This window comes from Silurus meridionalis, chromosome 2 (assembly GCF_014805685.1).
Source record: "Silurus meridionalis isolate SWU-2019-XX chromosome 2, ASM1480568v1, whole genome shotgun sequence".
NCBI classification, from domain to species: Eukaryota; Metazoa; Chordata; class Actinopteri; order Siluriformes; family Siluridae; genus Silurus; species Silurus meridionalis.
In genome coordinates, this window is record NC_060885.1 from 24,496,810 (window position 1) to 24,510,022 (window position 13,213).

The following is a 13,213-nucleotide window of genomic DNA, read 5'->3' on the forward strand; positions in this document are numbered from 1 at the left end:
TTAACCAATTATACCAAGCAGGTGCTGATGATCAATTTCATCACACTGGGTAATGAACAGCCAAACTCTGCTACTAAGCTGAGGTAGTGAAAGACACAAGGTAGTTCTATTGCAACAGCTGACTGATGGGTCAAAATCTGAAATATTTGGCTGCAGCCAAAAAACAAGTTGTTTGCACATGCACTAGGGAGTGTGCTAAAATAATGAGTGTCTGCAGGCAACATTGAAGCATGGCAAACATTTAATGCAAGTTTTAGGCTGCATTTCTGCAAATGGATTTGGAGATTTAGTCTCCAAGATTAATGGTGTCCTTAATGCTGAGATCTATTAACACATAAACGTTTCTATATACACATTTACATATATTACCACAGTATTTTATTCTCATTGACAATCCATCAGGAAGTGGGCAAAAAGGCTAGTTTTAGGGTAGTTTGTTAGAGATAGAATTGTCATTACTAGAAGGTGTAAAAATTTGTTGCAGAATGGCTCTGATGCCACCATGCCGAGTTGCTAAAAGCCTCTGCCTTCTCCTTCTGCTCTCTCATGCATAATGAAAACAAGGGCCAATTCCCCCAAATCCAGTTCTCAAAACTACTCCCTCTTTCCTTTGTCTGTTGCTTCTCCACATAAATTTGGTGATTTTGGCATTAGAAGTGTGGCAGTAAATCTGGGCCAGTGTGCTGGCATTGATAAGAACCCAGGCACCCAATGCCACTCAAAAGAGCTGGATGCAATAATCCAGCTACGTGTTTGATTGTACACTACATTGTTGGTCTTTGCGGATTACAATAAGCAATTAACGAGTTGCAAGTACAATACAGATCTTGATATCATTCAAGACATCAGTGACACCACAATGAGCCATTCTGAGACATTCAATTAATTTACTATCATAAGATGGATGGTCAGGTTAAAACTTTTACCAATAGATACATAGAAAGTAGTACATGAGGACGCTTGAAATTTGGTTGCTCAAACTCCAAGTACATACAGACTGTATACTGAATGATACTCATCTAGGTGAGTTTTTACAAAAGAGTAATTATTGCTTGCGCATTTATCCACATCAATCTTCAAATTACTCAATTAGCTTCAAGGATTCTTCAAGGTCTCATGTCATGGAAAAAGGAGGTCTCTGTGACTTTGGCAACAGTTGTTCCAGGGAGAGACCATACAATATCCACTTCCTTGTGAAAACCACCTCTCACAATCCCAAATCACAGAGATTACCAAATTGCAGTTGGAATTTTCAGGGTGTGTTTTTGCCTCTCCCCTGTCACACTAAGATCATAAAACTTCACACTGAGTGGATGTTGCCATGCCAACAAGCTTTTATTTAAGTAAAAGCTGCACATACTGATGGGCCACACTTTTTCCTGACACAGGGAACAGAGGACTGGGGAGCATAGTGTCAGGACCTCTCATAGTGTCAGGACCTCTTCCCACTTACCAGCGAGGGGCTGAGAAGTTTAGTAGACTTTTAGCTCTAAATGAATGGTTACAGTCATGGTGTCGAGAACATAAACTTCTCTTTGTTAATAACTGGAACTGTTTCTGGGAGCGTCCTAGGTTCTTCCGCCCTGATGGCCTGCACCCCAGCAGAGTTGGAGCAGCAGTGCTATCAGATAACATCTCTAGGATACTTCACACCATCTGACTGGTAAGACATCAGGAAATCTTCGACAATGAGAACACGCATACAACAGACCAAATAGTTACAAGTTCACACACAGCCCAGTTTATAGAAACCGTATCTATCCTCGTGTAGCAAAACCAAGAAGTAAATACACAAGATCCAGAAACAATCTCATTGAAGTTAAAACTGAAAATGCCAGATAAACAAACACCAAAAAGTTTTAAAGTTTGGTCTTTTAAACATTAGATCACTTGCACCCAAAGCACTGATTATAAATGAGATGATCACAGAGAATAATCTCGATGCACTCTGTCTCACTGAGACCTGGATTAAACCAGGTGATTATATGGGTCTAAACGAGTCGACACCGTCAGGATATGTTTATAAGCATGAGCCCGTCAGACTGGTCGTGGGGGTGTAGGAACCATTTATACTGCTTCTCTTAATGTTAGTCAGATGTTAGGATTCAGCTTTAAATCATTTGAAGTGCTCGTTCTTAAAGTTGTACTTTTGGACATACATAGTAAACTCGCTCTGGTCACCGTGTACAGACCCCCAGGACCCTCGCTGATTTTCTTCAAGAGTTTGCTTGTTTTCTATCAGATCTCTTGATCAATTTTGATAAAGTGCTGCTTGTAGGAGATTTTAATATTCATGTAGATGATGTAAACGATGCTCTAGGATTATCATTTGTTGACTTATTAAACTCTTTTGGGGTTAAACAAAAGCGTCACCAGACCAACTCATCGCTTTAACCACACACTAGACTTAATAATATCCCACGGAGCAGACGTCACTGATATAGATATTTTACCTCAGAGTGATGACATCACAGACCATTACCTCATACTGTACACACTACCGGTAGAGCAGATTAGCCGTGTTGCACCACGTTATCGACCTGGTAGGACTATTGTTCCAACCACTAAGGACAGATTCGTAAATAACCTGCCTGATTTATCTCAATTTCTCACTAAACCCATAACTACTATTAATCTTGATGAGATAACTAAGAACATAGACCTTATCCTCACTAGCACATTAGACACCGTTGCCCCTATCCGGTTAAAAAAGGTTAGAGACCAAGCACCTGCATCTTGGTATAATAGTCATACACATGCCCTCAAGAGAACAGCACGTAATCTGGAGAGAAAATGGAGGAAAACTAAATTGGAGGTATTTAGAATCGCGTATAAAGACAGTATGCTCAGCTACAGACAGGCGCTAAAAGCTGCTAGAGCTGAACACCTGAGCAAACTTATAGAAAACAACAAAAACAATCCCAGGTTCCTTTTCAGTACAGTAGCTAAACTAACTACAAATCAGGGCTCTGAAAATTGTGTTCCATCACAGTTTAGTAGTGAGGACTTTATGATTTTCTTCACTGAAAAATAGATAACATTAGAAAAACAATTGTGGCAGTTCAACCTCTTACAGCATCTCCTGAGACAGTGTTACCTTCAACTCCACAACTCCACTGTTTTACATGTATAGGACAGGAAGAGCTGTATAATGTTATTGCCAAAGCTAAATCGACAACATGTCAGTTAGATCCAATTCCTACTAAATTACTGAAGGAAGTGTTATATACAACTGGTGAGCCTCTTCTAAATATTATTAACTCCTCACTATCTTTAGGTCACGTCCCTAAATCCCTCAAGTTAGCAGTTATTAAGCCCCTCATTAAAAACCTAATCTGGATCCAAACACGTTATCAAATTACAGACCAATTTCAAATCTCCCATTTATGTCTAAGATTTTAGAAAAGATTGTCGCTGCACAGTTATGTTCCTACCTGCAAGAGAACAATATCTTTGAAGAATTTCAGTCAGGTTTTAGGCCCCATCATAGCACAGAAACTGCTCTAGTTAAAATAACTAATGACCTGTTTTTAGCTTCAGACCAAGGCTTCATCTCGCTGTTGGTTTTACTAGATCTTAGTGCTGCATTCGACACTATAGACCATGATCTCCTCCTAGATCGCTTACAAAATTACATCGGCATTCAGGGACAGGCATTAAGCTGGTTTAAATCCTACCTGTCCGATCGTTACCATTTCGTAGATTTGAATGGAGAGCTATCCAGGCTAATGCAAGTAAATTATGGCGTGCCGCAAGGTTCAGTTCTAGGACCCCTGCTCTTCACAATATACATGCTTCCGTTAGGAAATATTATTAGAAGGCATGGAATTAGCTTCCATTGTTATGCTGATGATACTCAGCTATATATTTCATCTAAACCAGGCGATACAGCTCAATTAACCCGGATGACTGAGTGTGTTAAGGAACTAAGAGATTGGATGACCCATAACTTTCTACTTTTAAATTCTGATAAGACTGAGATTTTGCTCATCGCCCAAAAACTGGTATACAGACGCTCCAGCATCTCAACCTGCATTTAGACGGATGTTCTGTAACCACTAGTTCAACGGTAAAAGACCTGGGTGTTATTTTAGACAGCGACTTGTCTTTCAAAAATCACATCAATCAGGTTACAAAACAGCCTTCTTTCACCTTAGAAATATTTCTAAGCTAAGAAATATGTTGTCTATATCCGATGCAGAGAAGCTCGTCCATGCGTTTATGACCTCCAGAATAGACTACTGTAATGCGTTACTAGGTGGATGTCCTGCTTCATTAATAAACAAGCTTCAGTTAGTCCAGAATGCAGCAGCCAGAGTTCTTACAAGGTCAAAAAAATATGATCACATAACCCCGATCTTATCGTCCCTACATTGGCTTCCTGTTAAGTTTCGAATAGACTACAAACTATTACTTCTCACTTATAAAGCACTAAATGGTTTGGCTCCGTGTATCTATCCAGTCTTTTAACACGCTACAATCCGCCACGCTCCTGAGATCTCAAAACTCTGGGCTTCTAGTAGTTCCTAGAATAGCAAAGTCCACTAAAGGTGGTAGAGCATTTTCACATTTAGCTCCTAAACTCTGGAATAGTCTTCCTGACGGTGTTCGGGGCTCAGACACACTCACCCAATTTAAGTGTAGATTAAAACGTATCTTTTAGCAAAGCCTACACATAACACACATCACATCATAACCTTGTGCTCCAGAACATCTGATCACATGCACATTATCAACTTGTGCTGTTAATATCATGAACAGCAGCTACGCTAATTCCTCTCCACTGCTTCTCTTTCTCTCCCCATCCCGAGGCATCCTGAGGTTGCTCCAGCTCCAGTCACCTCCCACCTCGTGATGATTACGGACCTTTAAAGAAGTAGATGCCGAACTCACAAACATCCTGAACCATCTAGAGACGTACCAGTGCCATTTGGATCCCGCTACATGTGTGGAGTTTTGACATTGGACCTCCTGGAGTGTTTAAAGGCTCTGGCATGGAGAAGCTGATGCTGGATCTGTGGTGATCACAAATGCTGAGCTTATAAAACTCGGAGCTACTAACCATATAGACTGTTTAAGACTGCAGAAAGAACATTACTTATAATCTTATACTCCAGTAATCATGTTAGTTCTCACTCTCCAGTGTTCTGTATTGTTGAAAGATTTATGATCAAACTCTTGATGTCACCCAGATGAGGATGGGTTCCCCTTTTGAGTCTGGTTCCTCTCAAGGTTTCTTCCTCATAACATCTAAGGGAGTTTTTCCTTGCCACAGTCGCCACGGCTTGCTCATCAGGGACAAATGCACACCATTCACCATCACTGTTGATTTGTGTAAAGCTGCTTTGAGACAATGTCTGTTGTGAAAAGCGCTATACAAATAAACTTGACTTGACTTGTGTTGTTCCAGGGAAGAGGGATGCTGTATATCACCTTTAAGCTCTCGGTGAGGAAAAGGTAGGCCAGTTGAAGCATCTGTTTGTAAATGAAGGGATGAGACGGGATGAGCAAGTTTTAAAGATCTACATTTATGAGACCATAATATGCACTTTATGTTTCAGTGATCGGCAGCTAAAATAAGGTGGTGAGAGCTGAGCGGGGTGACAGAGAGCACTGAGCAGCACAGAACCAAATGTGTGTGTGCACGCAGATGGAAGGAAACTGCTGAAACGTGAAATAAGTAGGAATGAGAAATAAAAAGCCTCTTTTGAGTTTCTCAAGCCTGCCTCCCACCTCCTCGTTTCCGTCCCACTCAAAACTGTCAAAATGTCAAGCAGGGACAAAAGGCATCAGCAGAGAGGAAGAGAGCTCACGCCAAAACGAATGATCGACAGATGGAAACTTTTAAACGTAGTTTCTAAATTTCCCAATTAAATAAATCAAGCACCTTTATGACCTAGTCTAAGATAAAAAAAATGTACCATGAACTTCATATTGAAGACCAGTGCTCAAACTTTCACAATTTTCTGTAAAGAAAACAAAACCTGACCCCTGAGTGACTGAAAAAAAGCATAGACCACAGTAGATATACACCAATCAGTTACAGCATATAGGGATTTATTAGGCAACGAGTGAACTGCGAATTCTTGTTTTAAGAGCCAGTTTAATATTTTATTTATTTGTAGATTTATTCTACACACACACACACACACACACACACACACACACACACACACACACACACACGTGTATATATATATATATATAGAGAGAGAGAGAGAGAGAGAGAGAGAGAGATAGAAGAAATTGGAAATTGAAGGTGTTATTTTGTATTCAATCATGCAGTGGTTTTTGTTTAGTTTTGCATATTTCTCTATTATTCCTTATTCTTATCTGGCATTATTGATTCCTGTTCTGTTTCTCTATTAGCCACTACTTATTTGATGATTGGGACTGTTTTGACGTGTTCAGGCAGGAGAGGGAAAAACGATGTTCTTACTGTCATTAGTGAGCCTTTTAAAATAAAACTTCTCTTTAAGACGTTTAAGAAAAAACACAAGAAGAGATTACATCGGTGTTTATGGCCATAGAATATGACATTTGAAAGGATTTTCTGTATTTAGTTTTGCATTTGTGATTAAAGCAGAACTCATTTCACAGATTCAATATTGGCTTTTTGTGACGATGTAAGAACCTCTTCTCCTGCATTATAGTTTCAAGGAAAGGTAATCCAGGACCTTGTTTCTTGTTGAAGTAAAAAAAAAGGAGCAAAAGTAAGAATGTGAGGTCTAAATTGTAATGTCTCTGTGTATGGATCAGACAATCTCCATAACAGCAGGTCTTGTTGGGTTTCCTTTTATCCAGTAGTATGTACCTATAAAAAGTGGTCCAGCCACTGTCAAGTTGTAGACATCTAAGGCTCATTCATGTGCATAAAGAGTGAAGGCCAGCCAGTCTGGTCCATTAAGCTGAATGTGGTCGGGTCTGTTGAATCATGTTTAATTTCATATAATGTTATGAGATGTATAATGCTCTGGGCCATGTTCTGCTAGGACAGCTGATGGTTCTGGCATTTATGTGGATGTAACTTAGATACATACCACCTACCTGAACAAAGCAAGTTTAATTCAAACCTACAGCAACAGTATTCCTAAATGGCAATGACCTCTTTCAGCAGGAAGAATCCATTTTTTTTTTTTAAATCTTTTAAGAAAGAAGTCAACAAATGCCTTTAACCCACAATTCCTACAGCTCTCTGTTCAGTAGCAGCAGTCTTGTAGAAATGATCATGATTCCCTTACATAGTTAATAACATCATGAGACAGACCAGATTAACTTTATGGCACTAACACACTTTTCTGACGATGAACTCATTCCCACTCATTCCCCTCTTTCATTAAACACCTTGTTAGAGCGAAGCAATGTTCATGATCTCTCTAATTATCAAATGTAATCATTATGGGATGTTCTGCATAGACTGTGGAGATATCTACCTCCTTCAACAATGAATAACATGGTACAATTTCTTTCTGTAGAATGGCTCAACACCCCAACACAAACCATTGGATGACACCATTCCAAATGGTTTCATATTGGTCATGTTATCCACCCCTGTGTCTTTTGGTCCTCTAAAAAGCACTTTCAACTGTTTTGCTCACTTTGCACACTGTTTTTGCTCTTTGGAATGTTTGTGCCTTTATTTTTGCCTCCTTTATATACAGTAAACTGTGAACCATATGATTCCCTCTCAGAGTTTTCAGCCAAGTATTCGGAGCATTTCTAAAATAGTTAGGCAGTTGTCCTGTAAAGTCAGTAATATTGCTTTAAGGCTTTGGAGCCTGGTTTCTATTCAAATATCTGTGAATCTGGCCCTGCTTTCTTAATGCAGCTATTTGAAAAGTGACTAATTGTGCAATTGTTTACATCAGTTGCTGTGAGATAAGAATAAAAGTTATATGTAAGAATGTGGTAAAATTAAAAACAGTAGACTTGTAATACTATTGAAAATATCACAGTTTTTTTAAATACTTTTTTAATATTTTGATTTGACAGACACTGTATATTTGTTATTTGATTTGACAGACACGGCAACCGACCATCACACCCATAATGTAGTTCTTCCCCAAACTCAAATCGCCTGCACTGAATTCTGACCTTGGATTGACTGGAATTCTTGCTGTGTACCAGGCCTCCTCTGCCAACATCATTGCCCTGCACTGACTAATCATCATGTGGCCAAAAGCCTTCACAGAACAGTGGACGCTGTTATAAAAGGAATAACGGAAAAAATTAAGAAAACCCTTATTTTGGAAAGCGATGTTCAAAAAAACATCTGGATGTGATGGACAGATTTTCACATACAATTTGCCATAAATATCTTTAGTGCACATTAATTCTTGTTTTGTTCACCAAAATAACTCTCCAGGATGCCTTCAACCTTCTCTTCCTCATAATCTCGTACTTGGAAGACAGATTGGCCAAACTTGCCCTCAGCTCCTCGTATCATAGCAGACAGCACTAAAGAACAATCACAAACAATAAAATGAAGCTGTTTATATAGCCGTTTTCTACCATAAAATACAACACTGAAGTTAGTGAGATGTTAATGAGCTGTGAATAATGCTGATGTGTTCTGTACAACAGGGGGACAAAAATGCATCTACTGAGCAAATATTAATGTGGCATAATGTATCTTAAGTAATCAGATTACCTTTTCCTGATGAGGGTCGAAAGAGACAGAGAATCCTTTTTTTCATTGCCATGGCTTGACCAATTTCATAACCCACACCAAAAGATGGTTGAGTTACTTCAGCAACTACAACTGAGAAAGTGAACAAAATTGTTAAGCAGGATCAAAAATTGCAGCCATTCCTTATTGATGTGTGTGAAAATGTGCTTTTTCTGTCTTAGATGATTTATTGGATTGTGGAAATGGATTTTCCTGTTTTATGTGCATTGACAGTTGACACTGTGAATGACAGACTTTTGACTGTTGCAATTAAAATATGATAAACAGCTCCTGGTTGGGGTATGAGTAAAAAAAATATTGTCTTAGTCTTAAATGAGCCTTATACAGCAATCAGGCATAACATTATGACCACCTGCCTAATATTGTGTTGGCCCCCCTTTTGCTGCCAATACAATTCTGACCCCTTGAGCATTCAGTAACTCGTCGGTTGGATCGGACCACATGGACCAGCCTTCACTCCCCACGTGCATCAACATCACCTTGTCACCAGTTCACAACTGTTCCTTCCTTGGACCACTTTTGATAGATACTGACCACTGCAGACCAGCAACATCCCACAAGAGCTGCAGTTTTGGAGATGCTCTGACCCAGTCATCTAGACATCACTATTTGTCAAACTCACTCTTATCCTTACGCTTGCCCATTTTTACTGCTTCTAACACATCAACTTTAAGGACAAAATGTTCACTTGCTGCCTAATAAATTCCAGCCACTAACAGATGCCATGATGAAGAGATAATCAGAGTCGTTCGCTCATAATGCTATAATGTCATAATGCTATGCATGATCGGTGTATTTCTTAACATGTATCCAAATCATCTCACCATCAGACTGAGCCAGCCACGCCATATCACGATCATAGATGGCCTCGTCTCCTCCGGGAACAGCCTCCTCACCTGAGTCAGGAGCAAATCAAGTTTTATTCATTAAAGCCAAAGTTCAGCCATGTTTTGCACTGGAGCTCAAAGTTTCATGCTGTAAAGGATCAATGGGAACCTACAGCTACTATGTGAACATCATGCAGACCACTATTAATGAAAAAGCTCTTATATCCAGGGACACTGTGGATATCATTAGAAAAATCTGAATTCTGCAGTTTTCTAAGGTGATACAGAGAAACCTAGTGTCTTGCAATGCAAAGCAATTGTTCTGGTAGGTTCTGTAGGTTTGTTATTATTATTATTCCCATATAATGCATAATAATGCATTCTTGAGGTCAGTGTGGAGTGATTTAGGAATGCAGGTTGCACAATACCATGCTGATAAACTCTTTATAACTGCTATGCAAAAGTAATGGAACCTGCATGGCTTGGTTTATCATCTACATGTGGGGTTGGGGGGAAATTGTCCAGGTTGCTGCTTTAAATGGAGTGAACGAGACTGCTGATGGATTTGTGTCTGCTTCGATGACACATGATTATAAATACTGTATTATGCATCACATAAAGCTGCAAATGATATGAATAAGCCTGCAGGTCCTTGCACTGTAACAGTTATCCATTAGAAAGCTTTATTTACCTTTCTCAGATATATCATCGTGGCTCACGTGCTCTGTCAAAACCTTTCCATAGTCCTGCAGCTTCTTCACAATCTTTTGATAAATCTTCACATCCTGCCTTCCCCCTCTGATGCTGCCACAAAAGTAAATATACATCGCGTGAGATTGAAACTAAAAATAGCAGGAAATGTGAACAGCTTTAAGGGTAAAGATGCCACTTTTCCGACTCTAGTCTATCAGGGTGGCTAATGAGCGCCCCCTGGTGGCGGCTCAGTTCCATCACACCGCATTATAGAGTATAAACAATTGTTTACTGAAATTCTATTATTACAAAATATGACTAAAAATAACGATATGTATTTATTAAACTGCATAGCCATCATTAAAATCGATAAACGGAGAGTTTTTTATTTATTATATTTTAGTTGGCGGGACGAAGAGACGTCACGTGAAGGTAATTTATCCGCGTTTCCGCTTCCGTGCGGAAGAAACTGATGCATTTTATACTTAAATAACTGTTTTTCTCTTCTAGAGGATTTTTAATGTTTATGAGGAATATAATAACAATTATAACAGTAAAACGAATAGTTATAAATATGTTAAGGACAGACGGTTGGCGAGTGAATTTATTTGACTGTATTGACAGGTACAGTATATGTATGTATATAAGTTAGAATGCACTAGGACATGGGTCTCCACCCGGGGGCCCGCGACCCCTAGGGGGTCCGAGTCGGTACTGCAGGAGGTCTGAATCACAAATAATTTTTTGGTAAAAAACAAAACAAAAACAAAAAAACATCAAAGATAAAATATTTAATGTAAAAAATAAAATTCTTACATTAAAGTTATTTCAAACTTATAGCTCATGTTCATGCGATTGTGTAATTGTCTACCTGACAGTAAAATTCAATATTAAGTTCTATTAAAATTAAAGCTGAAGTTCATGTAAATATATAATAGTCCACCTGATAGTAAAAGAAAATGTATGTTACTGTAACTTACTAATTGTGATTATAATTGCAAAATATGTTTATGATGCATAAATCTTTTTAAAAGATTTGAAAATATAGACAATATTCAAGTACAACAACATAGTCCTAATAGTCCTAAAATAATATAACTAGTATCATATGATTGGTTCCTATTAATATCAGTGGCTATATTTGATACATTTTGCATTAGGGGTCCCTATCCCATGTTTCTATTGCCAGGGGTCCATGACCTGAAAAATGTTGAAGACCCTGAACTAGGATTAAAAATATTGTGTAGTCTGATTGAATTTATGACACAGAGATGGCATTATGTACAGAACCTGGCCATCTTGCTTTCACATTGATGTTGAAGCGAAATGCATCATATATCACTCAGTTAATGGAAAGTAGTAATGAATGACCTTTCATTTCTCTCATTCCTGTTACCTACATATTAATGCTATGGAATGAGATAGAAGTTATTAAAAAATGTGGGTTCCATCAATGCAGTCACTGACATCTGGGAATCCTAAAACTGAACGTTAGATTAGACAGATTTTAGTCACTGTGTCTGTGTACATTTGCATGGATAGGAAAGTATTTCCTAAAATGTAATAAAACAGATTAACTCACCACTCTGTGAAATACTTCAAATAGTATCACAAGTTTATAGCCAAGGAATTGCCTATATGTTTGATTAAAATGTATACTATATAAACAGGTATTTACACAGTAGATCTACATACTGTACAGCCTTTCCCGCATGTTCTGCATCACCCACATTATACAGAAAACTCGCTGGGGCAAAAAGCAAAGGGCAAAGCAACACGTTTAATCCCTGATCCAGATGTGTCATGTCGGAGATGGACGATTTCGAAAGGTTTTAAAATAAATGAAAATAAGTGATAATGCTCCTAAAAATGTCACATTAGCTGTGCTTCCACATCCACTTGACATGCAGGTCATGAAACTTTATGACATGGTGCATTATAATGGTGCAAGCAGCCATCAAAGCATTTGGAATTTGTCACCATGGAAAGCTGTGGCTATGGCATTCAAGTGATTGATTGATTGGTATTAACAGGGCCACAGATTCTTTACACTGTTACATGACCTACACCAGGGGTGGCCAACCAGTCAGAGACCGAGAGCCACATTTATTTACTGTGTTACCGCAAATAGCGACATCATACAAATAGGTACACATGAACATCACCCATCCCTTCCTCTAACACACACAGTGCGCACACACACACACACACACACACACACACACACACACACACACACACACACACCTCTGCTCAGCCAGATTTATTGTAAATGTCACACACCAACATAATGACAGAAATTGACTCCTACAGTTTTAAGACCACAGGCCAGTCATTTTCAACAATGAACATTGTGTGCACAGTCTCACACACACACAAACTCTCAGTTTAACCAAGTCCACAAACAAAAATTTAATTTACAATAGCGTTTTTCTTTTACTATGCATGTTACTTAGTGGGACTTTTGGCATTCCTTGCCTTAAACAATCCCCTTCAAATCTGCCTCGTATTCCGTTGTTGCCACTCGAAGCAATTCTTTCACATGTGTGTCAGTCAGAACAGATCGACGCTTTGATTTCACGTGTTTCAGGGTAGAAAACACAGACTTTGTGTGTTTTTATGTGCGTGTTCACTTCGCTTGAGTTCAAAACGGTATTTTCGTCAAATGCGCATGCGCGTGAGATGAATATACCGCAAAGTTTGATCATTTAAGTCTTAAAATACCGTATCGAACTCAAGTGAAGCGAACACGTACATTAAAAAAACACAAACACAAACTTCGATATGAACGTAAGAGCCGCATGAAACCAGCCAAAGAGCATGCGGCTCGCGAGCCGCGGGTTGGCCACCCCTGACCTACACCATGGATTCATGCTGTTGGCACCAAATTCTGACCCCATCATAAGTGTGCCTCAACAAGAGTTTTTGTGAGCTTGTGTCCACTGGGGCATTAACTTTCTGTTCTTGGATGACATAAGAGAAATCTGACATGGTCTTCTGCTGT

The 13,213-nt window shown here is 39.0% G+C and overlaps 1 protein-coding gene across 1 annotated transcript; it reads right to left on the bottom strand.

Moving 5' to 3' along the window:
- Positions 1 to 7,935: 7,935 nt before the first annotated feature.
- On the bottom strand, positions 7,936 to 10,446 carry LOC124402598 (2'-deoxynucleoside 5'-phosphate N-hydrolase 1-like). The gene is made up of 4 exons (XM_046875734.1): positions 10,208 to 10,446; positions 9,514 to 9,585; positions 8,651 to 8,761; positions 7,936 to 8,457 (listed from the first exon to the last, which is right to left on the bottom strand). The coding sequence occupies exons 1-4, from the start codon at positions 10,341 to 10,343 to the stop codon at positions 8,330 to 8,332; spliced, it is 447 nt and encodes a 148-aa protein (XP_046731690.1). The 5' UTR covers positions 10,344 to 10,446; the 3' UTR covers positions 7,936 to 8,329.
- Between the last annotated feature and the right edge of the window lie 2,767 nt (positions 10,447 to 13,213).